The 24019-nt window shown below is 60.2% G+C and overlaps 4 protein-coding genes across 9 annotated transcripts in view; 1 reads left to right on the top strand and 3 right to left on the bottom strand.

Annotated features, from left to right (window-relative positions):
* Window positions 1-17929, top strand: part of RNF123 (ring finger protein 123) — a 52713-nt gene extending 34784 nt beyond the window's left edge. For 2 of the 3 annotated variants that reach the window (XM_076346044.1, XM_076346043.1), the window contains exons 32-39: window positions 773-912; window positions 1111-1299; window positions 2956-3031; window positions 3945-4029; window positions 16488-16630; window positions 17007-17101; window positions 17218-17303; window positions 17406-17929. In XM_076346044.1, the coding sequence (XP_076202159.1) occupies window positions 773-912; window positions 1111-1299; window positions 2956-3031; window positions 3945-4029; window positions 16488-16630; window positions 17007-17101; window positions 17218-17303; window positions 17406-17505 (914 nt within the window). In that variant the 3' untranslated portion in view covers window positions 17506-17929. The remainder of the gene's footprint in view (window positions 1-772; window positions 913-1110; window positions 1300-2955; window positions 3032-3944; window positions 4030-16487; window positions 16631-17006; window positions 17102-17217; window positions 17304-17405) is intronic. The other variant, XM_076346045.1, reaches the window with a different exon arrangement.
* Window positions 12025-14704, bottom strand: AMIGO3 (adhesion molecule with Ig like domain 3). Its single transcript, XM_076346046.1, has one exon. It carries the CDS (start codon window positions 14462-14464, stop codon window positions 12938-12940), a length of 1527 nt encoding a protein of 508 aa, XP_076202161.1. The 5' UTR covers window positions 14465-14704; the 3' UTR covers window positions 12025-12937.
* An 89-nt stretch (window positions 17930-18018) lies between the features above and the next one.
* Window positions 18019-20350, bottom strand: GMPPB (GDP-mannose pyrophosphorylase B). The gene is made up of 8 exons (XM_076346047.1): window positions 20215-20350; window positions 20056-20136; window positions 19926-19974; window positions 19129-19430; window positions 18973-19051; window positions 18744-18871; window positions 18376-18558; window positions 18019-18212 (listed from the first exon to the last, which is right to left on the bottom strand). Exons 1-8 carry the CDS (start codon window positions 20341-20343, stop codon window positions 18081-18083), a joined length of 1083 nt encoding a protein of 360 aa, XP_076202162.1. The 5' UTR covers window positions 20344-20350; the 3' UTR covers window positions 18019-18080.
* A 514-nt stretch (window positions 20351-20864) lies between these two features.
* IP6K1 (inositol hexakisphosphate kinase 1) overlaps window positions 20865-24019 on the bottom strand; it is a 39684-nt gene continuing 36529 nt past the window's right edge. For all 4 annotated transcript variants that reach the window (XM_076346051.1, XM_076346048.1, XM_076346049.1 and 1 more), the window contains one exon: window positions 20865-23625. In XM_076346051.1, the coding sequence (XP_076202166.1) occupies window positions 23116-23625 (510 nt within the window). In that variant the 3' untranslated portion in view covers window positions 20865-23115. The remainder of the gene's footprint in view (window positions 23626-24019) is intronic.

Consider the following 24019-nt stretch of genomic DNA (forward strand, 5'->3'; position numbering starts at 1 on the left):
TACTTACTGATAGGTTCTAGTAGAGGGAAAAGTAGTTGGATTTTTTTTTTTTTTCCTTATACTTGGTAAATCTGTTCAAGTTTCTTTCTCCAAGCCCTGAATTTTAGTCTGTGGCTTGAACTCTGGTAACCTTCCCAGTGAGAAGCATCTGTCCCATTTGTGCCCCCCCCCCCCTTTCCCTGCCCCTGCACGGGTACCGGCGCCCCACACAGCCCTGACTCTGTGTTTCCCAGCTGCTGGGTCTAACCCCGTCTGTGCTCTTGATAGTGAAAAAGCCCAGAGATGAGATGCTACGTACTATGGGGACATGTCTGTGCTCGGGCCGAACCTGGCTGGGGAGTGTGGGCAGCCCTACCTGCCTGAGCCTGCTGAGGGCAGAGCCAGCCCCAGCTCTGTGCAGAAACCTCTCAGTAGTGGGGTTTGCTAGCTGCCTTACCCCCCCGGACGCGGGCAGGCAGGCAGGGCCACGTGAGGCCAGGGGTAGCCGTGCTAGCTCCAGGCAGCTGCCACACTGCTATCGGGAGCAATTAATGCTGAGCTGACTGTGGGCCTCTGCAGAGCCGAGCAGGAGAGATGCTAAGCTGCAGGGCAGCGCTCCCATGCACGTGGGCAGCAATGAGCACACAGGGGTCTTCCTTGGTTAATTCAGGCTGGCTTTGCAAAAAAGTGCTTGGAGGCCCAACAGGCGAGATCTCTGCTCATAATGGTCCTTGCCCCGCACCCACGGCTGCTCCAGGACCAGGCCACTGAAGCTGTCGCTGTCTGGTTTCAGAGCCGTGTCCCTCCACCTTGCTGCAGCGGCACATGGCAGACCTGCTCCGCAGCGACCGTGACCTGGCCCCCAGCTTCCTCAACAGTGTCCTCAACCAGCTGAACTGGGCTTTCTCCGAGTTCATCGGCATGATTCAGGAGGTGAGTGTGCCACCGGGGGCTGCGGGGTCCAGCCCTCAATGGGTGCCCGTGTCCAGCACACAGCGAGGTTCAAGACACGACTCTTGGGGTTGGGAGTGCAGCGATTCCTTGGCACGCCTGGGAGCCGAGCTGGGCTGGGGGTCGCAGCCCTCCTTTTGGAAAGGGGCACCTTGTTAAGCTGTCTCCCTCGGTTGGCAGATCCAGCAGGCAGCAGAGCGCTTGGAGAGGAACTTCGTGGACAGCCGCCAGCTGAAGGTGTGCGCAACCTGCTTTGACCTATCAGTGAGCTTGCTCAGGGTGCTGGAAATGACCGTCACGCTGGCACCAGAGATCTTTCTCGACTGGAATCGCCCATCGTCAGAGCTGCTGCTTCGGAGGCTCGCCCAGGTATCATCCTTTCACGAGGTGTGAAGAAGTGTCCTCTGAAGGGGCATGGGGGGGCCCTCTGCCCTCTCTCCAGATGTGCTATGAAGTGGGGGCTCCTGCTGCAAACGCTGTAGTACTTAAAGCTGCTACGGCAAACCTAGCTGCTGCGGAACAAGTGGTGCTCCCTAAAATCGCTACATGTCAACTGCTCCCCTCCTTTGCAACTAGTCTGGCCACAGCTGATTTCTACCTCTACCAGGAGGGAAGATGGCAGCCCCTTAAACCTTCCTTCAGAGGAGCTATGGCCAGTTTCTTCCACCCAGTAAATGCTGAATGCTCCTGTGACAAGCAATGCCATGAAATCCAGAGAGGAGGTGTGGTACCTCTTATCAGGAGCTGTAGAGAATATAGCTGGTTTCACAGGGAACATGCCCCAGTGTTTGGGCAGGTATCTTGGTCCTTTGTCCCTCAGCCCTAGGCTATGGTATCAAATGTCTCCGCTTCCCTACTGGGGTGACCGGGACAGCCCCATTCCAACCCTTAGGTTCCAGTAAATTAGTTTCTATTCTAAAGCATGGGCAATCCTGGAAAGCCCTGAGGACATGTAGCTGCTTTTGTATGAGCCAGCCTGGTGGAGAACAGTCATATATACCTTACCTATATCACAAGGGTTGGGTTGCTCCCAGGGTTGAGGCTCAGGGCTCTGAGCAGATGAGGCAAAGCAAGACACAGTAGGGTCTAGTACAGTAATATTGAGGGAATTGCTCAGCCTGGGATCCCGGGATTTTCCCTGTGCGAGGAGGAAAGCGAGGGCCCCTTAGCAGGTGGTTTAGGCAAGCTGAGGAATAGGCAGGAGAGAGCAGGGTGCTGCAGCATCCCCCTCGCATCCTGGTGCTCCCATGAAGCTGTGCCACCGCTGAACGTGCCCACAGAGGGGTGCAGAGTTCTGCTCTTCATGCATGAGGGTGGCAGGAAGAGGGATGCTGCATCTGAGAGCTGGTACACAGCTTGCAGCGGTTGTGTCAAGCCTGGACCGTTCCCTGCTCATCCCACTGGGGGTTTGGGTGAGAGCTAATGGTGGCTAATTAAGTGTCTTTACAGTTGATTCCTTCTGTGCTGGTCATAGGCAGAAATCTCTGCCTGTGGTGATGCTCTGTCAAGCAGAGAAGCAGATTGCTCTCTGTGCTCATCCCGTGCTTCAGGGCTGGTAGGTCCGTCCTGCTGCCAGCTCCAGGCAGGGCAGGACCTGGACTGTACTTCACCTCGCTGACACTGCTTTTGCCCAGCAGCAGCTGCCAGCTCGCTCTTCACGGGCTGTGGGTGTCCTAGGGACTGTAGCTTCTGCTTGCCAAGAGCCTTTATCCACAGAAGTAGCTTGGCATCTGTAGGTGGGATTCAGATTTAGGTGGAAGATGCTGAGATTCACATGTCTTGACCTCAGACTGACTCTTCCCTGGGAGGTTTGGGTCTGGTATAACCACTGTGGTGTGGTGACACCTCCCTCTCTGCCAGGGCCAAGCTAGGACTGTGCTGCGAGCCTCCCTCTCTGCATCTGCCAGCTCCCAGGCACCAAGCCTGAGCTATAAGGACATGCTGCCCCAAAGCATGCCCTTTGGATGCTGCTCACAGGAAGGCCCGTCCAGGAAGTACAAATCCTCTCTGCTTTTCCCTACACAGCTCTTGAACCAGGTGCTGAACCGTGTGACAGCTGAAAGGAACTTGTTTGACAGAGTGGTCAACCTCCGTCTGCCAGGTGAGTCCATGCATTAACTCTCTGTCCCTCTCCATTGAAAACATGCTGGAGGCATGCCCTTGGGAAGTGGGGGATGGCCTGTACTGAAGGTCGGTGCAGAGGTGTATGGGATCAGACCTCAGGCTTGCCACATCCCTGGCTGGGAAGCCAGTCTGGTGCCATGGACTGCCACAGAAGTGCTGTCTTCAGAAGACATGTAAATCCTCCAGGCAGACCTGAGCTTTGATGCTCTTCCTAGGCCCTTAGCCTCTGTGGGCCAAGCAGCTCTGGTTCCCTCCAGGATCCCTGTCCTCACGAGGCAGCTGATGCATGGGTCTGGCTGTCCACGGTGGAAGTGGCAGCCGTGCTGTGCTTGGGCAGGGAGATGCCTTGCTAGATACTGATGTGACACAGGTTAGGTGGGAGCTGTTTGAAAGGCTCAAAGCCCTGGACAGATTGCAGTTTAGGTAGCAGACTTGGTTGCTGTGCTCTGCATCAGGTAAAGGGTGCACTGAATCGCTGGGGGAAGCCTGTTGCACCAACATCAGCCCTCTTCCTTGTGGAGGTGACTGTGGGCAGCTGAGTTGTGCCTGTTAGCAGAGACTGGCTCCAGGTGCTGTGTTATGGGCATCCTATATTTCCCATACAGCAGCTGGATTTTCCTGCCTGCTTAGGAGGGGGCAGACCACCTTCTCCTCTTGGGGCTTGGAAGAGGCAGGGGTACTCCATCATGAGGGCAGTGCCTGAGTCTGGGGTTCGCATTAGTGGGGAAGATTCCTCTGTCCTTGATGAAACCCACGGCCCCACCGGAGAGCCCAAGTCACGGTCCCTACCTCCTGGACTGCTCTGCCACCAAGTCTGGAAGTAGCAGTGCAGCCTTGCTCTGCCTGTCGTACGGTGGCAGCAGCTCTATCTTTCTCTTTTGCTTCCATAGGGCTGGAAAGCGTGGACCATTACCCAATCCTTGTGGCCGTGACGGGGATATTGGTCCGGCTGCTTGTGGACACTGATGTTCAGGGGTGAGTGGCTTTTAACTTCCGAAGCACAGAGTTGCCACATGTGACATTGCTTTGGGCACTGCAGTAGTCAGGGCTATGGGAGGTGATGCAGGAGTGATGTGGGTGCACGGGGAACCGAAGCAAGGCGAGGCAGATGTGTATGGAGGAGGCAGAAGCCAAGGAGCCGCATGCCCCTGCAGCAGCTGCATCCCACTGCTACTGCTGGGTGCAAAATTCCTTCCTGTGGTGCAGGAAAGCCCTCATGAGAGGTAGCTATGAGGTGCTGTACCAACAGCACGTGCACCTTCCTCCCCAGGATGGGGTCTGGCACTCCATGCAGCAGGACAGCTGCGGTCGGAGGTTGTGAGCGCTGCATGTAAAAGAGCTGTGCTGATGCAGTGATGCAGGCAAGGTGCTGTGACACACAGCAATGAATGCAAGGGAGTTCATTAAAGCTCCTTCGCTCTGGACACATCTTGGGGAGGCAACAAAATGTGTGCAGAGCTCTCTGGCTGCCCAGACCTGTGGCACGAGGGTGAGACAAATTCTGTCCAGGCACTTACATGATGCTGATTTTCAGATGAAGCAAATCTTCTTGTCTTTATGGTAATCAGCTATTCAGAGAGACAGCACTGGGGGAATGATGCGACCGGACAAAGCCACAGCTGACCTAGTGGTTTATGTGTGTCTGTGCCTGCTTGTACCAAGTCCTGAAAATAGGCTCATGCTGATATCCTCTGCAGCCCTGCCTTTGCTCTCTCCCAGTGTCATTCATAGGTGTCTTGCCGGGCCACCGTGCCCTGCAGGATGCTGTAGGAGATGGGGCTCTTCTGTCTGCGCTGCAAATCCTGCTTGTTTTCGCATTTGGAGAACATGATAGTCTCTGGCTTTGCGGAGAGCGGAGCCCCATCTGGCCGAGCAGCTCAGCCCTGCAGCCAGTCTTCCAGCTTCTTCTTTCAAGGACTCAAAGATGTACATAAATATATCTAATTATATCCTGCCTCCTGTGGCTGCTGCACCAGTCTCACAGCCCCAAGTGTGACAGTGCCAAGAGCTTAGCACTTATTGATCAGTGGCCTTTCTGGACTGTGAACAGGGGTGGATTTTGCTCGCCCCCAGAATCCTGCTCTGTGGAAAGGGCAAACGTCATGAATTTGATGCCACAACTAGACACTTCTTCCTGGAGGGAAGGTGGGAGGTGATAAAGCAGTTCCCTGCATGCAAGGCAGGACAAGAAGTCCTTCCCTGGCTCCCTGTCCCTTGAACATCTGTCCCAGACTAGGTTGCTTGTAGAGTCAAAGAGGGGAAGGGATAAAGCTCTTTCTCTGGCCCTCAGTTCAGCAAACTCTGAAGAGCGCTGTGAAGATGGTAGTGTGATGAAAATCACATCCTTCCCAGCCTGCAGGGAGTCCTGGGGAGACAAAAAGCTTCCAGACTGCGTCTCCTTTACCTGAAATGCCAGTTGTGCTTTGGGTTAGGGAAACCCGGGCAGCCAGTGTCAAAGGGGCTGTACCTCGCCAAGCGGCACTGTCCCCTGTCTGCCAACAGCATCCTCCGCACCTTGGGCAGCGGTGGGCTGCGCTGTCACAAACCAGAGGTGCCGTCTCCTGTGGTGTCTGGTTGGGAAGTGCCAAGTCTCTGACTGATCAAGGGCTTTGTAGTCACCTCCTTGGGCACTGGAAAGCAGAAATAAATAAAAAACAGGGGAATGATGTGGGCAAAGCATCATGTCCTTATGGTGGACCTAGCTGAGCAGGAGAAGCACAAGGTGAAACAGGAGAAAGCAAAGGGAAAATGTCTATAAAACAAAATGCTTCTACATGATTTTGCAAAGCCCTGCAATAAATCTGAGGTTTGATAAGTCACTGATCTATAAAAGGCAAACAAACATTGCAGGGGAGCCACTGAGGTCAATCAAGACAAAAGAACCAAGGCTGAGTGGTTTGGAGACCCTCTACCGCTACCTGAGCAGAGGGGATGGGCAGCCTGATGGCAGAGATCAGCGTGGCCACAGGCAGAGTACCTGACATTGAAGAGAAAACTGAGCCACCCACCCTCTTTGCAGCACTCTGAATTGAGTACCGGGGTGCGAGTGTTGTACCCTGCTTATAGAATGGTTCTGCTCTGTGCAGGCACGTTTGAAAACAGCAAACAGGGACAGGGTGGAGAAAAACAGCAGATATGAGAGGAAACGCAGAGGCTTTTCTGCTGCCTTTGTGTTCCTCAAGGGTTCAGTCCTGGTTTGATCCTGTGTGCAAGTCTCTTGGCATCATTGCAGCAGGGTGCTGTAGGACTGGGAGGTGCAGCTGGGGTGAGCAGAGCCCTGTAGGGAGATGGTACAGGTCAACATCTCCCTGTAGGAGATGGTACAGGTCAACAACAGCTGGCCCAGAGCAGGGCGATGGGAAGCATCTGTCTCCAAGCGCATGAGTAAGAGGGTGGTCCGTGGAATGGAAAAGGAGAATTCAAACCTCCCTCGGGTCTGTACGCTCCCATGGGAGATGATTGCCATGGGTCATGTTGCTGCAGGAGGTAGCTGAAGAGATTTAAAGGATCCCATATGTAACCAGGCTCTCCAGAGCAGACTCATTTTATATGAACTCAAGAGGAGACACTTCTCCTTTTTCCATTCCTCTCGTTGCAGCGAGTAGGATAATAAGATGGGCTTTTTTCTTTCCTCGGAAGCACTCTGCCCGGGCAGTGCTGGAAGCAGGTAGAAATTTCTTCCAGGTCCCATTTGGCAACCCCCAGATTGCCAGAAATCATTAACAGAGAGAGGTTATCCAACCCACATTTGCATGTAGGAATTTCTGTGTGGGAATTGCCTAGGACGCTAGCTGTTACCCTGACTGGTTCCCTGCGAGGAGGCTCTGCCCCAGAGGATGAGGACAGGGGACAGGACCCTGGGTGACTTCCTTGGCTTGGCTGTGGTTTTTCTGGTTGCCTCTAACCCAGCGAGCTGATGCTGTGCCAGGCGCTTGGTTGGAAGGTGCTGCAAGCTTTGCCCTGGGACTGAGAGGACGGGTTCATCTGGGCGTGGAGGAATGAGGTCCCGTTTATGGGGCCAAAATGTTTCAGAGGGGAAGGGTGGGAGTAAGGAGAGCTGGGGCCCTGCCGACTCATCCAGCCGTGTTATCAGGATGCAGTCGGGTGCCTTGGCTGCTCCTTGCCCAGCACAGGACGCTCAGCCAGGCATCAAGTCCTCTTGCTACGGCCTCCTGGCACCAAACAGAGCCATTAAGCACAAGGAAAGGGAACGTTGCCCAGGCTGGGATGTGGTGAGACAGCTGATACATCGTACGCCTTAGTCCCTGGATGGAGCGGGCTGTGCTTTTGCGAGAGAAAAAATGCATTTCCCCGTCGGGTCTGGCAGGACGGCTGGTGCTGCTCGTGGTGAACCAAAGCTTCAGTGCCCACCTCATCCGGGCTTACTGATCTTTGTAAAGCCTCCATGGGTCACTTACCACAACTCCCAAATGCTTGCTGGGGGCTGGAGGGTGGAAAGGAAAACCTTACGCTGATAACCAGAGTGGCTCAGCTCCCTTGCAGGATGTTACAACCCTTGCAAACTGGCAGAGGAGCGTTAGTGCAGGGCACAGATGGGGAGGCTGCTAGCTCAAACTGGGATCCCTCAGCAGAGGGTCTTCTAGTTCCCACAACAGGAGCTGTGTTTCCCAGCAGAGCAGCTGCCTGTCCCTCAAGGGCTTGCCGGGAGGGAGCTAAACCTCGTCAACAGGCGAGAGCGGGACAGCCTGCCGCTGGGGGCTGGCCTGTCTCACCAACAGGCAACAGCTCCTTGTTTTAAAACTATTTTGGTCTCTGCAATGTTGTTTTGGGACTGCTCAGGCCTCCTGACGTGCTGCCCCCCCTCCAGCCCTTGGGTCTGACAGCAGTTGGGCAGCACCTTCGTTGCGGGGAGTCTCAGCGCCTGGCAGGGCCGAGGAGGCAGGGATGCCTGCGTGCTGCCTGTTTGCCAGGCCCTGATGACTGAGCCTTGGTTTTGCAGGGAGGAGAGGGAGGGCAGGATCTGGCAGGCCGAGGCAGGAGTTGGGCTGAATCATTGGGTCTGCGCCAGAGACCCTGGCTGCCTTCAGCCAGTATCATCCCCCTGTTTGTCTGCTAAATAATTGAGCAGATTTTTCTATTAAGCCTCCTTTGGAGTGAGCTAATGGAGCGGCATTGGCCAGAGCTTGTGTAAGGATCCTGGTGAGAGCAAGCGGCAGGAGAAGTGGCAAGGCCCGACAGTGAGGCTGTTGGTCCCCTGCGTGCGAGGGCATATTGTAATTAGGACCGGGCATATAGGTTGGAAAAGGCTTTGTGGAAAGCGAGTGGCCATCCCAGAGTGGAGATGAGCCGTGTTGTGCCGGGGCTTGGCCGCCACTCTGCTCCTCAGGCTTCCCCCATGACCCGTGGACACCATCCACTTGGAGGCAAGGGGAGCAAGGCCGGGCAGTGCGTTCCCCAGCCCTGCCCGCAGCCGATGCTTTCAGTGTGAGTCTGGAGGGTTAGGGCACGTGCACGGAGCCAGCGAACTTGTCTGCAGCACAACTGTACAAGAAAAGACCTAAGCAGCCTTCAGGGTGCATCTCTCACGGACTTCTGCCCAAAAGATGGAGAGGACACAGGGAAGAGCACCGTGGTCACCAGGAACATGGTGCTACCAGCCAGCAGAGCGCAGGACGGGAATCCTGGGCCAGAAACAACCATGCTGTGCCAGTGGGATGCTGAGCACGAGCCAGTGGGACCTGCCAGGAGGAGCGGCACTGGGCTGACGTGATGTTCGGGTAATTCTGGCTGGACCTCTGCACTCTTCTCCTTTGCGCAGTACAGATGGGTGCAGAGGGATGGACTGGGAGGAGATGGAGGGGTTCCCTGGGCAGAAGTAACACATTGGTGAGCAGGAAGGTGAGGAGGCACGAGGCCAGGTGGGGGAGGCAGGCTAAGTAGACTCTGTTCAATTGCTGGATGGTTTTGGGGTCACCTCCACTGGAAAAGTCACAGAAGATTCCAGTCTGCAGGTTGCTAAACTCAGCCTGGCCACCCGCCTGCGTGCTCAAGCCCTGCTGGGACCCTGGGGATTTGGCTGGTCCCCGCTGGACATGGTAGTTCTCTGCAGTCCCGTAGGACACTGTGATTACTGATCACTTAAACACTAATGCTCCTTCAGCACGTACTGACGAGCGAGCTGTGGTGGAAGGAGGTGCAGGAGTAGACATTTCATGGACCACTCAGTCTAAAGGAGTCCTTGCTACCTTGCCCTAAAACCTCAGAAAATGAGCGGTACGCGAGTCTTGCAGTACGTAACGTATCGGGGTGAGTGTGAGCCAGAGCACAGAGGAGTGACTAGCTCAGACCTGGGTTTCATGGTTAAAAAAGGAGTCTGGCCTTACTGATCTTACAGTTTTTACAAGCTGTGAGCTCTAAACGCTGTCCTCTGAGCAGTGGGACTGCCAAGGCCGGGATCTCTGTCCCCTCGGGGCTGTCAAGCACACGCTGGGTGGCAGGAGCAGGCATCATGCTGGCCAGCACCAGCCTTCGCTGCTTTGAGCTCTTGGGAAAACCGTAAGCATCGTAAGGAAAGGATCCAGGTCCAACCGTGTGTCCAGCCCCGGCAGCAGGACTGGCTTTCAGCATGCCTGCGTTGCCCTGGCTGAGATGTGGGGTGCCAGGGGAGACAGGAGTCAGCATTGGAGGCTGGTCCCCAAAGCTAGTCCTTCCTCCCCGCGTGTGCAGGTGCAGATCCCGGCGTGCCAGGGGCGCCATGCTTTGTGCTGACCCGTTGCTTTACCCTGCGGAGTCAAGGAGTAGGAGGCCAGTTTGGCAGCGAGCCGGGGCTGTAATGGTGCAGATGGCTGCCGAGAGAGGACGGTGTATTCCTCAGGGACCATCCATTACATTTCCCAACTCCTGCCTGACAGGGAGGCTGTGCTCATGGCTATGTTTTTCCTTGCTGAGATGATTTGCCTTTCAGGCTGCTTAATGAACTGCTTTGACAGTTCAAACTGCCTTGCCTTGCTTGTTGGAGCACCAATGTGGTGCGGGGTCTTTTCCAAGCATCAGAAAGGTGTCAAATGCAGCAGCAGGATTTTCCTGGGTAAAGGCAGTGGCGAGCCCTTGGGAGCAACACTGATAGGAACCTCAGATATGCTGACCCCGGCACAGTGGGGCTCGGCCTTCCAGCAGGGATAGGAGAGTGGCATCCAGGCTAGAAGAGCTCTCCTTGGCTTCTCGAGGCTGGAGTGTCCCCAGAGAGGCCCCCAGGAGCTTTTCTTGCACTCCAGTTGGCCTGAGCGTTCCCCGAGCTTCAGTCATTAGCCTCAGCTGAGGATGCAGGTTTGCAGGAGCACTAATGCCCGGGAAGCTGATGTTGGCACCGGGGAGGGGGAAGGTTTGCGAGGAGACCTACAAGGGTGGCGACAGAAGAGCAGTGGGTGGGTGACACCCACTTCAGGTGCTGGAGCCCGGAGCAGCACTTCACCTTTCCTTTTGGAGGAAGACACGGTGCTTGGATGCGGCATGTGCTCCGGCATGGGCTCACCACTGTCTCGGCAGGCGCAGGTCACGCTCAGGGCAGTGCCCTTGTTGGGTTTGGACCTGGGCCCTCTCGGCAGTGTCTCCTCTCTTTCCCAGATGTTCCCAGGGCAAATTCAAACCATCCTTCCCATGGGATCCCTGCCCTGGTGCAAAGCCAGGGGCTGGCATTGCCTCAGCTCCGTCCTTGAGGGGCAGGGTGCCACTTACCTATCCATCCGACACCGAAGCACCTTGCCACCCCCCGGCAGCACCCTGGTGCGGCCAGCTCAGCGTCCCAGGCTGACGTCAGGAGTGCTGCGCTAACACAAGGCGACAGGGCCAGCAGCAGCAGGCACGCGGGGAGCAATGGCACAGGCCAGCGGGGCCTGTCGCTCCGCATCCCATCGCCTTTGCCAGCTGCCAAGCAGCGGCCACAGGGCGCACAGCAGTGGGGCATGTATCACATGAAGCTGCATGCAAGGTCAGTGTCAGGAGGGGCGCTGGGTGGCTGCGGTTGTCTCCGGATAGCTGCTGTCCCAAATGCTCTCCCCTCCTTGGATGGATGGCGGGGTTCTGACAAGCACTTTGGGCACAGTTGACTTTTTGCTGGGAAAAAAGCTGCTTGTTTCCTAGCTAGCAAAGTTGAAGGACAGGCGCTAGAGGTGTCCTGATGCCCCATGGACCTTCCTCTCCCACCGGTCACAGGGCTGCCAGCAGCTCTTGGGGCAGGGGCGCACGGCTGTGAGGGGCTGTGGGTTGGAGGGAAGGTTTGCAAAGGATCCTGGTCCCCATTTTTGGGTTGTGTCTCAGCTGCGTTCCTGCCTGTGGGGTGGCCCCAGCATCCCCCATGCTGCAGGTGACAGCCACATGCTCCTGCTCCGGCTGTGGAGGGGGCAGTGGTGGCCGGCAGATGAGGGGACACCCTTATCCCTCTGCGGAATCACACAGGCATTACTGGGGGGGCAGGGCCGCTCCCTGGGCTGGGGGCAATGCAAGGCTGGGCCCTGGGGAAAGCAGTGCAGGCACCCGGTGAGGTGAAGGCTTCATCCGCAGAGAGTGCTGGGACCCAGCCAAAGACAGGGCCAGTCCAACCCCGAGCCGGTCTCCCCAAGGTGCCTCTCCCCCGCATCTAAATCCTGCTCGTCCCTATTGAGATCTGAATGTGCCCTTGTGTCAGTTGGCGCCGCTCCCTCCCCAGCTCCCAGTCGTCACTGGAGACCTGCCCTCCTGGGGACAAGCCACTGGACACTCCTGTCGCACCATTCCCAGGCCACCAGCTCCATCTCGGCACATTTAACCCCCTTTCCGAGGCCAACCTAATGCCGTTTGATGGGAACAGAGGCTGTAAGCCCGGTGTGAATCGCCTGGCTCCATGTGCCGGGCCAGTGGGAATTCAGGGCTCCCTCAGACCCCCAGACTTCTGCCTCTGTGCCCGTGGGATGTGGGTCAGCTCCGTGCCACTGCCCTGCGAGGGCAAGGAGACACTCAGCCCAGCGTGAGCTTAAAAAAATAGGCATTTTTATTCCAATGTAACTAGAGAATTACGACCCAAGAGAGGAGAGGATTACTCACATTTATCGATAGGCTTATTAGATTACTGCCTAAATAGCTGTGCTTTAGCAGCGCGTTTGTCCGCCTCAAGGAGAAGCAGTGAAGGAGGGTGGTGCATCTGAGACCTCATCGTCCTTGGTGGCACGGGGAGCTCTGAGCAATGCGGGTCGGGGCGCTGTATTGCATCACCTGATCCTGCCTTGACTATTTACAGCTTGTCGGGAGGCAAAAGCTTGTAACATTTGCTTGGCTGCATGGCTGGTCAGGCACCGAGCTCCATCCCTCCTGCATGGCCATGTTCAGGGAGGGGGCGTGTACCCCCCCCCTTGCGACGGGGTCACACTCCCCCCCGCTCCTGGCCACAGCATGCTGATGGGGACTGGCACAGGCTGGGAGAGGACGGTGGCACCGCCATCCCTGGCAGCTCTGGCATGAACGAGGACAGTGCCCCACTCGTCACGGCTATTCCTTGGCCTAGGGGTCGGTGGCGGTGGCACTGGGTTGGGTCTCATGTGCCCAGGGATGTGGCAGACTGCCAGCCCCCAGGGTCACCATTAGGGAATTTGGCTGCCCGAATGAAGTGGGGGTTTCTCAGGCATGCTGGGTTTGTCAGCATTACCCTTGTGCTAATGAGGCTGTTGCCAGTGGCTTGCACGAAGAGCTCTTGCTGGGCACCAATGTGCCCCCAGCCCAAAACCCACAGGGACTTGCAGTTGAAGCAGTTGCGGGTGATGCCAATCACACTCGCAGGTCGCAGTCAAGCCGGGAATTCAGGGTGCCCGATAATCCTGCTTCTAGCAGTGATGGAGGAGAACAGCTCTCGGGAGGCCCCGGCTCTCCTCCCAGCTCCCTCCTTCCTTCCCTGCTATGACACAATGGGGGTGTCCGAAAAGGCGGAGCTGATGGACTCTGAGTCTGACTTGAGCTGCAGGACCTTGGGGTGCTTGGCATCGGGGAAGTCCTCGCCAAGGGCCAGGCGGATCTTGCCGTTCTGCGTCTCCCTGATGGGCTCGAGGAAGACCACGTGCTTGTTGGTGCTGACTTTGCGGTTTGGCCCGTCGGTGGCGGGGGGAGTGGCGCTGAGGATGGAGGACTGGGCGCTGCACTCCTGCGGAGGGCTGAGAGGAGCCGGCTTCTTGCAGCAGCTCAGGCAGCGGCAGGGCGTGAGGTACAAGTAAATAAGCACAAGCAGCAGGCTCACGATGCACCCCAGCAGGGTTGTGAGGCCGGTGCTGAAGGTCTCCCCGTCCGGCTTGGGGTAGTGGACCGTCACGTTGACTTCGCACAGCCTGCTGAAATTGCGGGGGCTGTTGATGGCCAAGCCTATGTAGACCCCCGAGTGCCAAGGCTTGGCTACCGCAATCTTCAGGCTGCCATTGTGGTAGACCTCCAAAGAGCGGTTGCTGTTCCCTGGGTGTTTGATGGGCTCGTGGTGAGGGGAGATCCACATGTAGGTGGTGGCCGCAGCTGGCAGGCTGGTGTTGCAAGCAAGCAGGAGAGTCTGGCCCACCATCACGGGGAAGGGCACGGGGTGCACGTCTTCGGGGCCCGCCGAGCAGTTCTCGAACATGTGGCTGTATTTGAGGAACTTGATCAGGGACCGGGGCATGTTGTCGGACACCTTGCAGGTGTGTTCCTCGAAGAAATCCTTCACGGAGCTGAAACCTCGCTGTTTCCAGCGCTGGAGCATCAGGTAGAGCGGGCAGCTGCACCTGACGGGGTTGTTGTGCAGGTACAAGCCATTCCTGATGTTTTCAGGCAGGGCCGCCAGCTCCTCCACGGGGATGCTGCTCAGGCTGTTGGAGGAGAGGTCCAGTGTGCGGAGGCTGTAGTTGCCCAGCCCTTGCACCGAGCGGAAGGGGAAGGTGGTCAGGTTGTTCCAGCTCAGGTAGACTTTCCGCAGGCTGCTTAGCTTGGTGAAGGCGTTTTCATCCACCCGTGTAATGCGGTTGTTGTAGAGCAGAAGCTCCTCCAAGCTGACCAGCGCGTCGAAGTAGTGCATCTCAACGGCATGCAGGTGGTTGGAGGACATGTCGAGGTGCCGCAGGTAGGAGGCATTGTGGAAAGCCTGCGGAGAAAGGTCCTTAATCTGGTTGTGGCTGATGTGGAGGGCCTCGAGATGCGGGAGGGCAGCCAGCCAGCGGTCATGGAGCTGGGTGAGGGCATTGTGGCTGAGGTCCAGCGTGGTGGCGGTGGGTGGCAGCGCCCGGGGCACGCGCTGCAGCATCTGCCGGCTGCAGCTTAGCAGGTCAGAGGTGCAGATGCAGGCGGTGGGGCAACTGCGGGGCAGCAGGGAGGCACGGGGAGCACGGCCATGGGTGCACAGCTGGAGCAGCAGCAGCAGCTTCGCCACCCGCGGCCAGAGTGGGTCTGTGGGCACCCGCGGGGACATTGTGCCAGGCAAGAGCCTCTGTGCAGCCTGGCAGCACAGCCAGGCTCGACGAGATGCAAGAGAAAATGTGCCGTGGTCCTCCCCGGTCTCCCCCTGTGCTGTCTTGGTGGGGGGCTCTACCAAGCATCCACAGATGCCCCTTTGCACCTTGCAAAGGAGGATCCCGATTCCAGCCGTGAGGCTTGAAAAGAGTTAAAGGGCAGCATCGCCCTGCCCAGCTCTGCCGCGTCTCACTTGAGGCTGCCGCGTACCTGTGCTCCGGCTGGCCGTGGGCTGCCTGGCACCCGGGTGCAGGGGGGTGGGTGGGGGCTGGTGTCCGGCATCAGGGGGCTGAGACGCTCCAGCGTTTCGGGGCTGTGTTTCAGGCTTGGCAAATGCCTCGCTGCCTCCTGGAGCCGCGCGTCCCTGGGGTGCGAAGTTTCTCAGGACTCAGCGCTGCCGTGACACATCCCCAGTGCTCTGGCCCCGGTGACCCCCATTGGGCTCCCTCCTGGCCAGCATCTCCCGGGGAGCCGGGCTCGCTGCGGGAACGCGGTCCCGCTCCTGCCCCTATTTACGCGCTGGCTGTGCGCGACGTGTGGGCCGGGCAGGATCCCATTGGTCCCGGCGCGGGGAGTGGTGGCCGCGGTGGTGGCCGTGGCCGTGGCCCTCCCTTGCTGTCCTGCGAGTGGGCAGGGCGATGTGCAGCCGGCACCAGCCCTGCGTGGTCGCTTGTCCCCAGGGGTGCTCAGAGCCACTTCGCCAACCCTCCGGCCTTACCGGTGTGCAGCCGCCGTCCCTCCCGCTGGAGAATGGCAACCTCAACCGGCTGTAATCCGTAAGGCGGCCGCACTGGCTGCTGCGCGACTGCCCAGCCTCTGGGAGGATGCTGGAATAAACCCGCCCCATTGTCACCTCTGGGAGCGCCTCGAGTCCAATCCTGCACCCAGGCTGGGAGTGGGGATGGCAGTCATACCCCCCCCCCCCCCCGGCTTAGTACCCAGTCGTGGTCCTTCCCGCTGCTCTCATCCTCACTATCCCCTGCATGAGCTGGCAGGGACACCCACCCCCTCCCCCCCACCCCACCCCACCCCACCCCCCCACACACACACCCCGCCTCCCCCAGCACCCCTGGCCATGGGGTGAGCAGGGCCGGCTGAGCCCGGTGGGGTCCCCACGGCAGAGGGGGTGCTGCGGGCTGCCAGCGGGGAGGGGGAGGCCACAGGGTGAAGGACGCGCAGGAATGTCATTACCCAGAGCCCAGGCGCGTTAGTGGGAAGCAGAAAGCCAAGCTGGGGAATTGGTTTCCATTAGGGCAGCAAAAAGCTAATTTGGCAGCTGCAGTTGCCGCGTGTCAAGGGGCTGTTAACCCCCTGCGCCCTGGCCCAGGCTCAGCGTGCACCGCCGGGCTTCTCCCTCGCCCCCGCTCGCCTCCTGCCGCCGGGGCGGCTGTGCTTGCCTGAGAGCCAGCCACGGAGTCAGCTCTGCTCCTTGCCAAAGGCTGTGAACAGGCCACAGCACTGGTGCCTGATGGAGACGCTCGTTAAGGTGCCCTTCATCTGTCCTGCCCGTCCCTGCTGATGCTCGAAGCCAGGGAGAGCCACAACTGCTCCCTCCTGCCTTGTGGGGGCACCCGCTTGCCCTGGGGGCACCTTGAGCTGTCCCCTTGATGCAGGGGGGCCACAACCCCCGACGTGAGGCTGCTGAGTGGCATATCTCCTTTTACCCTTGCAGTGCTGTGAAGCAAGGATAGTGCTGGCTGCTTCAGCTGCCCTGCAGCTCCCCAGGCTCAGACGGGCACTGGTGTACAAGGGCTGCAGCCTCAGCAAGTGCTAATGCACTGTATCGATCCCCAGAGCCTCTGAGCCGGGGGGGGGTGGAGGAGGAAGGAGGGCTGCTGCCCTTCGGCTGCATTTGAGCATGTTTCCCCAGCTTGATGCTGCCAGGAGTGGGGGGGGCCACTGGCTGGGGACGCAGCCGGGTGGCCTTGTGACTGCAGGGTGGGTTGTACCTAAGGCAGAGGCCTGACTGTGTCCCTTTGCAGGGCTGAGCGCGCAACGGCAGTGCTGCTGGCGGACCCCTGTTTCCAGCTGCGCTCCATCCAGTACCTGCTGGGCCACGCCGAGCCCTCGGCCCTGGCGGCTGCTGCCCCAGCCACAGACAAGCGCCATTTCTCCCTGCACACCTGTAAGTGTCTGCACTGCGCTGGGAGCTGGGCTGCACTCACCACCCAGCCATGGCTGGGATGGAGAGACAGGGCTGCTGGTGTCTGTGTCCCCTGCGACGTGTCCTAGCCCCCTTAGCCCTGGGTCCATGGCTCCCCCGCTGTCCCCCAGCGGTGGCACTTGGGATGGGGCTGTGTCCGGTGCCCACTTTTGGCAGCAGTTTTGTCCCCTTGCAGCACCCAATGTCCAGCTTGCTGTGGGGATCCCTGTCCCCAGCACCAGGTTCCCTGTCCTGGCTGGTCCCTGACGGCAGCTGCAGCCCCTTGTGCATCGCCCAGCAGCCTCGGGGCAGCCCAAGGGTCACATTCACCCCATGCATGCCCGGTTTGTCCCCACAGACACAGAGTACATCAGTGCCGAGGAGCTGGCGAAGGTGGACAAGATGCTGAGCCACCTGAGCGAGGAGTCCAAGCAGGCAGCTGCCACCACACTGGTGAGTCCCCCCAGCCTGGTCTTGATGCTCAGTAGCAGCCCTGGCTCCCGGCACAGCTGCCCTGGGACACAGGGGTTTTGCTGCCACCGCTAACCACCTGGTGCCCCCCCCCACAGCCCACCAGCGAGGAAGACCTGTGCCCCATCTGCTACGCACACCCCATCTCAGCCATCTTCAGACCCTGCTCCCATAAGTCATGCAAGTGAGTAGCTCGCATGCACAATCCCCACCAGGGCGACTGCCAGCCCCTGGCCGCCCCATGCCATGCAGGGGGGAGCTCACACTCTTTCCTCCTCTGTCCCAGAGCCTGCATCAACCAGCACCTGATGAACAACAAGGACTGCTTCTTCTGCAAGGCCACCATCACGGGGGTGGACGACTTCACCAAGCCAGCCAGCTCGTAGCACCCAGCCCCGCACCACAGGCTCCCCCAGCTGAGCAGGGCGGCCCCCCGCCACACGCTGGCTTCTCCCCAAATGCTCGCTCTGCCCAGGGCTGCCAGGCCCTCACCCGCAGGGCCAGGACCCAGCACGGGGCCGCACCATGGGGCATGGGGCTGCAGGGAGGGAGAGGCCGGTGGGGGGGAGGCCCGATGCCAGGTTCTGGGGTCAGCATCCCTCTCGCCCAGCGCCTGGGCCATGGCAGTCCCTCTGCTCCGTGGGTCATTCTCAGGGAGGGGTGCCCAAGGCCTCAGCTCTGCGGCAGCCCTGGGGACACGTGGCAGCCCCAACACAGGGGCAAGGGGGCCGGGCTGGGTGTTCGGGCTGTTAACTTGCCCCTGGCTGGGGGCTGACTTCATGAAATGCAGCATTAAATTATTCTTCCTTACGTGGTGCCCTGAGACACGGGGAGGGGAAGCCAGGCCAGCCCTGGCAAGTGACCCAGCTCTCGGGCCATGCTCAGATGACACTCAGCGGTAGATGGAAATATAAATATTTAATCCAAGCAGAGCCGGGAGTGCAGGGCCCACCAGGGGCTGCTACATGATGATGCGCGGCTCTGGCACGGACTCGGCGATGGACTTGTGTGGCAGCACGTTGGCCCCATTGAGGTAGAGCTCGTCGTTGACAATGACATCCTCACCCAGCACTGTCACATTCTCCATGCGCACCTGCCCCAGAGAGGCCCCGTCATGCCTGCCCCGGCTCAGGGCTCAGTGCCACGCTCCTGCCCGCAGGCGCTGGTGCACCCCTCCATCCCTTCGGCCGCAGCCCGAGGAGTCAGGAGGGCAAGAGCTGAGCCTCGATCCCCCACAGGGGCACCCACATCCTCACCCACTGTCCCACGGAGCAGCTCCAGCCCACAATGCAGGACTCCAGCCAGGAGTGCGAACGGATGCGGGCCCCCTTCAGCACGGTGCAGCGTTTGATGCGCACCCCGTCCTCCACCACCACGCCAGCCCCAATTGTCACGTTGGGGCCAATGACGCAGTTTGCCCCGATCTTGGCGCTGGGGTCCTGGAAAGAAGAGGGGCTGCACCAGGGCCGGGAGGGCAGCCAGAGCTCTCGGCACGGCCTGCGCCATTTGGCCAGCGTGGGGACAGGAGGGCACAGCTTGAGGACGGCAGCGAGGATGGCGGTGGGAGGACACGGAGAACCCGTGACACGTGCCTGGGGCCGGCGTGCTGGGGGCTGGCACTTACCACCAGCACGTTCCCTACGACACCGGGCCCCGAGTGCAGCTTCTCGGGGTGCTGAGCCCGCAGCGCCTGCAGGTACATGCACATGCCTGTGAGGAAGTCTTTTGGCTGCCCGATGTCCATCCAGAAGCCTGTGGGGACAGAGCCACAGTGAAGGCCCCCAGCGCGGGGGCAGCAGTGCAGGCAAGACCCCCCCCCCCCCATGCTGCCCACACCGTGTGCAGGGCCTTACCCTGCAGCTCCATGGCGTAGAGCTGCCCCTCCTGCGCCATGGCCGGGAAGATCTCCTTCTCGATGGAGGTGGGGCGCAGCTGCGAGGATGGGGCTCAGGGCTGAGCAGGGGACTCGGCCCCCCCAGCCCAGCCCAGCCCGGTGCCCTGGCCCCTACCTGGATGCGTTGCAGGATGCCAGGGCTGAAAATGTAGAGCCCGGCGTTGATCTTGTTGGACACGAAGACACGCGGCTTCTCCACGAAGCGGCAGATGCGGCCGGTGTCGGCCTCGCTCACCACCACGCCGTACTTGGCCGGCTCCTCCACACGGGTCACCACCAGCGAGCCCTCACCGCCGTGCTGCCGGTGGAAATGGGCCAGCGCCGCGAAGGGGAACTCGCAGATCACGTCACTGTTGAGGACAAAGAAGGGCTCCCCGCCCTCGGCCAGCAGGTCCCGTGCCAGCGCCAGTGGCCCCGCTGCCCGGCCGTGAGTGACGCCGCAGGGACAGGGTGAGCCCAGTGCCCGGGTCCTCCTGGCCCCACCTGTGCCCGTCCCAGCATCCCTGCTCCCCACTGGCCCTCCCAAGCCCCCAGTCCCTTTGGATCCTCCACCAGTCCTGCTGTCCCTGGTCCTTCCTGTGCCTGTCCTGATGGCCCTGGTCCCTTTCATCCTGCCCACGCCATCCTGGCACAGCCTTCCCGGTGTCCCTGGTCCTCCCAGCCCTGCCCATCCATACCCACCCCGCTGCCCGTGGTGTCCCCCTCCCAGTGCCCCCAGCCCTGCCCATCCATACGCATCTTGCTGCCCGTGGTGTCCCCCTCCCAGCGTCCCCAGCCCTACCCGTACCCGTCCCGGCGTGTCCCCCCAGCCCACCCTGTACCCGCCCTGCTGTTCCCGGCCGGCCCCCGTCCTGCCTGCGCCCGCCCCGACCCCAGCTCCTCTGCCCCTGCCCGGCCCTGCCCGCACCCTACCTGTGCCCAGCGGCTCCTTCTCGTGGGACAGGGAGATGCGGATGCCGAGCTGCGGGCACAGGGTGAGCGGCGGGTGCGGGGCGGGTTGCGGCGGGGGGGAGGAGGGGGGGGGGGGGGGGGGGGCCCTTACCCGCTGTTCCTGCTCCCGCATGGCGGCCCCCAGCGCCTCCGACATGTAGCTCACCGCCAGCACCACGTGGCTGACGCCCGCCTGCGGGAGCGCGGGTCAGTCGCCGGCGGGGTGGCCCCCGCGCCGCCCCCCCCGCCCCGGCCCCCCGGCCGCCCCCACCTGCCGGAGGGCCTCCAGCTGGTGCAGCAGCAGCGCCTTGTTGCAGAACTCCACCAGCGGCTTCGGCCGGCTCAGGGTCAGCGGCCGCAGCCGCGTCCCGAAGCCGCCCACCAGGATCAGCGCCCGCATCCCCCCCGCCGCCCCGCGCCCGCACCGACACGTCAGCGCCGCGCGCGCCTTCCGCGTCACCGCCGCCCGGCACGCCCCCCCCCTCCCCCCCGCCTCCTGCCGCCCGCCCCGGGTCCTAGCGCCCGCCGCCACCGCCCCCCCCCCCCCCCCCCGGGCGGCACCGACGGGGAACGGCGAGCGGAGGGAGAGCGGCAGCACGGCGGGCAGTCGCCGCGCTGCGGGGGGCAGAGGGGTCCCGCTCGCCTCCCGTCCCGCCCCGGGAGCCGCAAGGTCGGGTCGTTGCCGCAGCGGGGCGGGGGGAGGACGGGGGACTGCACCCCACCGCACCCTGCCCGGGGCCGGTGCTCTCCGCCGGGACGAGCAAGGATGGGGGCGACCCACGCTGAGCGGAGGGCAGGGGCGCGGCTGTACCCCGCACGGGATAGTGCAGGAGCTTAAGCCACCTGCACACGGGTCCTGCCCCGCTCTGCCTCCCCACCCAGCCCCGGCCCCGGCCGGCAGGGAAAGGCAGGCACGGCACACCACGGACAAAAACAGATCCTTTAATGGTTTTTGGTTTTCTGTGAAGCACAAACAGGGTGATTATTCATGTAAAAACAGAGGGGGGGGTGTTGAGGCTATGTACAAGCTGTGGAGTCCCACCGCGGTGATCCAAATGGAAGGGGAGAGGCAGCTCCCACGGGGCACAGGCAGCGCACCCCATCAATCGCACCTCGCCCCTGCCCGTGCCTGGCCTAGCGAGGAAGGGGAACGGCAGGAGTCGGGGCTGGGGGGATGTAGAGGTGCTCCCCCAGGAGGAACGGCCCTGGGGCTGCCCGAGCGCAGCCCGCCGGGGACAAGGACATGCACAAAACACGCTGTGAGGGAAACGCGGCCGTTCTCGGTACCCAGACCGCCCGCTACGCCAGCTGCTCTAACAAGCCTCCCTCCCTCCTGCAAACCTGTTCCCTGAAAATCCCGTGAGCCCTGCCTGGCGGGGCAGCGAGTCGCAGAAGCGATGAAGTAGTAACCCAGGGCAGGGGAGAGCAGCGTGAATGAAGGTCCTCGTCCAGAGAGCTGGAGGGGAGCAGTGGCTTGGGCAAGCTTTCGAGTAGCTGGGAGACAGGCAGAGAGAGAGAGGTGCGATTTGGGACAGAAGCCAGCACTTCCCCTGCCCCCTTCCACACTCAGTGCCGCAGACCTGCACCCGCGGCGGCAGCTACGGCCGGCCGCCAGCCGAGCACCAACACTTTCCAAGCAGACCGTGCACACACAGAGTCGGCACACATGCTACATGCGAGTATTCCCCAAACAAGCTTTCCTGAAGTAAAAAAAAAAAAAAAAAAAAATAATGAAAAACCCCAACCCTGGCCTTGCAGGTATCCAGGCAGTTTCTCAGCCAGTCAGGGTAATGGTAACGCCATGGAACAAGTCAGCGACACCGGGGAAGGAGCAACTGGGGGTCCCAGCACAGAAACACAGAGGGGGTGATGCTGAGCGGGGTATGGTTCGGTACCACCAGGCCACAGTATCAAACATTAATGCCCTCATCCAGGGAAGCCACGGGTAAAGCACCAGCTCTGGGAGGGAGCCCAGGCAGCAGAGCACATCCCAGCTGGCTGTTTCATCCACAAAACAGATCATTTTTCTTTCACTCTGTGAAGCAAAGCTAAACAGTCAGGCGACGGCACTCACCGCTCAGCCAGGCCCCCCCACACCTGCTCCCCTGGAGACCCCCAGGGAGAACAGGAGTTAGCCCTAACCCTTGGCCTCCCCTTCCACCATCCCCATGTACGGACCTGCCGGAAGAGCAGGGGCTGCAGGGCAGAGGGCCCCGCCGGAGGAAGAGGGCGGCCTCGTGCTGCAGCCCCCAGGGCCCAACGGCAGGAGGGAGATACTCGCGGTACAACCTGTGGGACCAACATTACACAACAGGAAGGGTTGAAATGGTCCAAAACGCCCCGCTGGGGTTGCGTTAACTGCTACAGATACTATTGCTAGCCCACGAGCCGAGTTCTTGCTTGGTCAGTGGTCCAAGGCAGAGTTACTCTCACAGAGCCCCGTGCCTGCCTGTACATGGGCCTGCCCGTGCCACCCCGTGGGGGAGCGAGCAGGCCCCAGGCTCGAGCACAACTCCAGGTGTGCGACATTCCCTCCTGGCCGCAGCTCTGCCAGGGGTTGCATTTGGTCATTTTATTTCTGTGTTTGGGTTGGTTATTCACAGTGCCCAAACAGCAGAAAAAAGGCAGCATCAAAAGCAAAGCCCAATCAGCAAAACCCAGGGCAGAGCTAGTGACACCGAATGCATGGACCAGCACCTGTGCTGCTCACCGTCAGCCCCACAGACGCTGCCAACTGTTAGTCGAGTGCCCTTTCCCAATAACCCAGGAGAATTTCAAAGGAAAGGCTCTCCCGGGGGCTCCTGAGGCAGGAGGCTCCTCACACCACAGCTCCAGCCCCCTAAAGAGCCCTGTGCTCTTCTGCTTTCTCTCCCCTACGTCCAGGTCCTCCCTCCAGCACGCACACGCGACGAGCGAAGAACCGGGACACCCAACACCCAGCAGGCGTCTACGGAGCCTCCTCCAGAAGGCAGAGCTAGCGTGGTCAGAACCATCTGGGCGGCATGAGGAGCTCTTCCATCCTGCCTCCCCTCAGCTCTTCTATCCAAGTACATTTAAAAACAATGGAGCAATACAATTGTTTAAAACCAAAGTTGTCTGCTTTTTCCTGTGGTAGTAGGTGGTCTTGTCTGCTTCTGCCACCAGGACAAAAAGAAGAGGCCGTAGCCCGGGGCTACTGGTTTTCCTCACGCATCTGTTCCATGATGTTGATGAGGCTTTCCAGCCCAAACACATAACCCATGTCGGGTCCGTCATGCACAGTGGGGTCATCGCGAAAGCCTTTGAACGTGCTGTGTGCAAAGTCAATCATACGCACATCCACCTTGGGCTGGGCCGAGGAGCCAGGCTCCGTGCTGCCGCCATCCTGAAGGCTCTCTGGGAGAGAGCTGTCCACCCGCTTCAGGCGCATCTCCGGCCGGCGCTCCACAAACATACCTGCCCTGCTGTCCTTCCCATCGTAAATGATGAGAAGGGAGCTGGAGTAGAAGCGGTAGGAGGCCTGTCTCTCCAAAACTGCCTTCAGGCTTCGCAGTTTGGCGAGGACAGGCTCAAAGAGGTCCTTGCGCAGCTCAATGCCGTTGTGGAGATACTGGTAGAGGGCATTGCGGAAGCCCTCAATGGAAAGACCGCGTCCATAGTATTTATTCCTGCATAAGTAATGCCCTGTGTCCAGCTGATAGACCTAGAACGCCAAAGGAAATGCACATCAAGCAGGAGCAACACGTTAACGCCACTCACAGAGAGCGCTGAGCTGTCCTCCACTGAGAGGGCAGAGGGAACTCGTCCTGTCCCCACCACGCCCAAGGGGGAGCAGGAAACAGCTCTGCCTGTTCCCTCAATCCCAAAGCAGCTCATGGGTGCATCCCATGGGCACAGTCAAGGTGCCCAAGCACTGGTTCTCTCCCAGGACACCCAAAGGGTGGCTCTTCAGTCCGGGCGTTCCCAAGAAGCATGACACAACAGACCCCAAGGCTTAAAAAGCCAAGTCTTACAGCAACTCAAGACAATCCTCTGGCAGCGGGAGCTGCCGGCACATATTGCCGTTATTATGTGGCATGTGATTAATGAGAGGCCCT

The sequence above is a fragment of the Aptenodytes patagonicus genome, chromosome 8, assembly GCF_965638725.1.
Source record: "Aptenodytes patagonicus chromosome 8, bAptPat1.pri.cur, whole genome shotgun sequence".
In the NCBI taxonomy this organism is placed as follows: domain Eukaryota; kingdom Metazoa; phylum Chordata; class Aves; order Sphenisciformes; family Spheniscidae; genus Aptenodytes; species Aptenodytes patagonicus.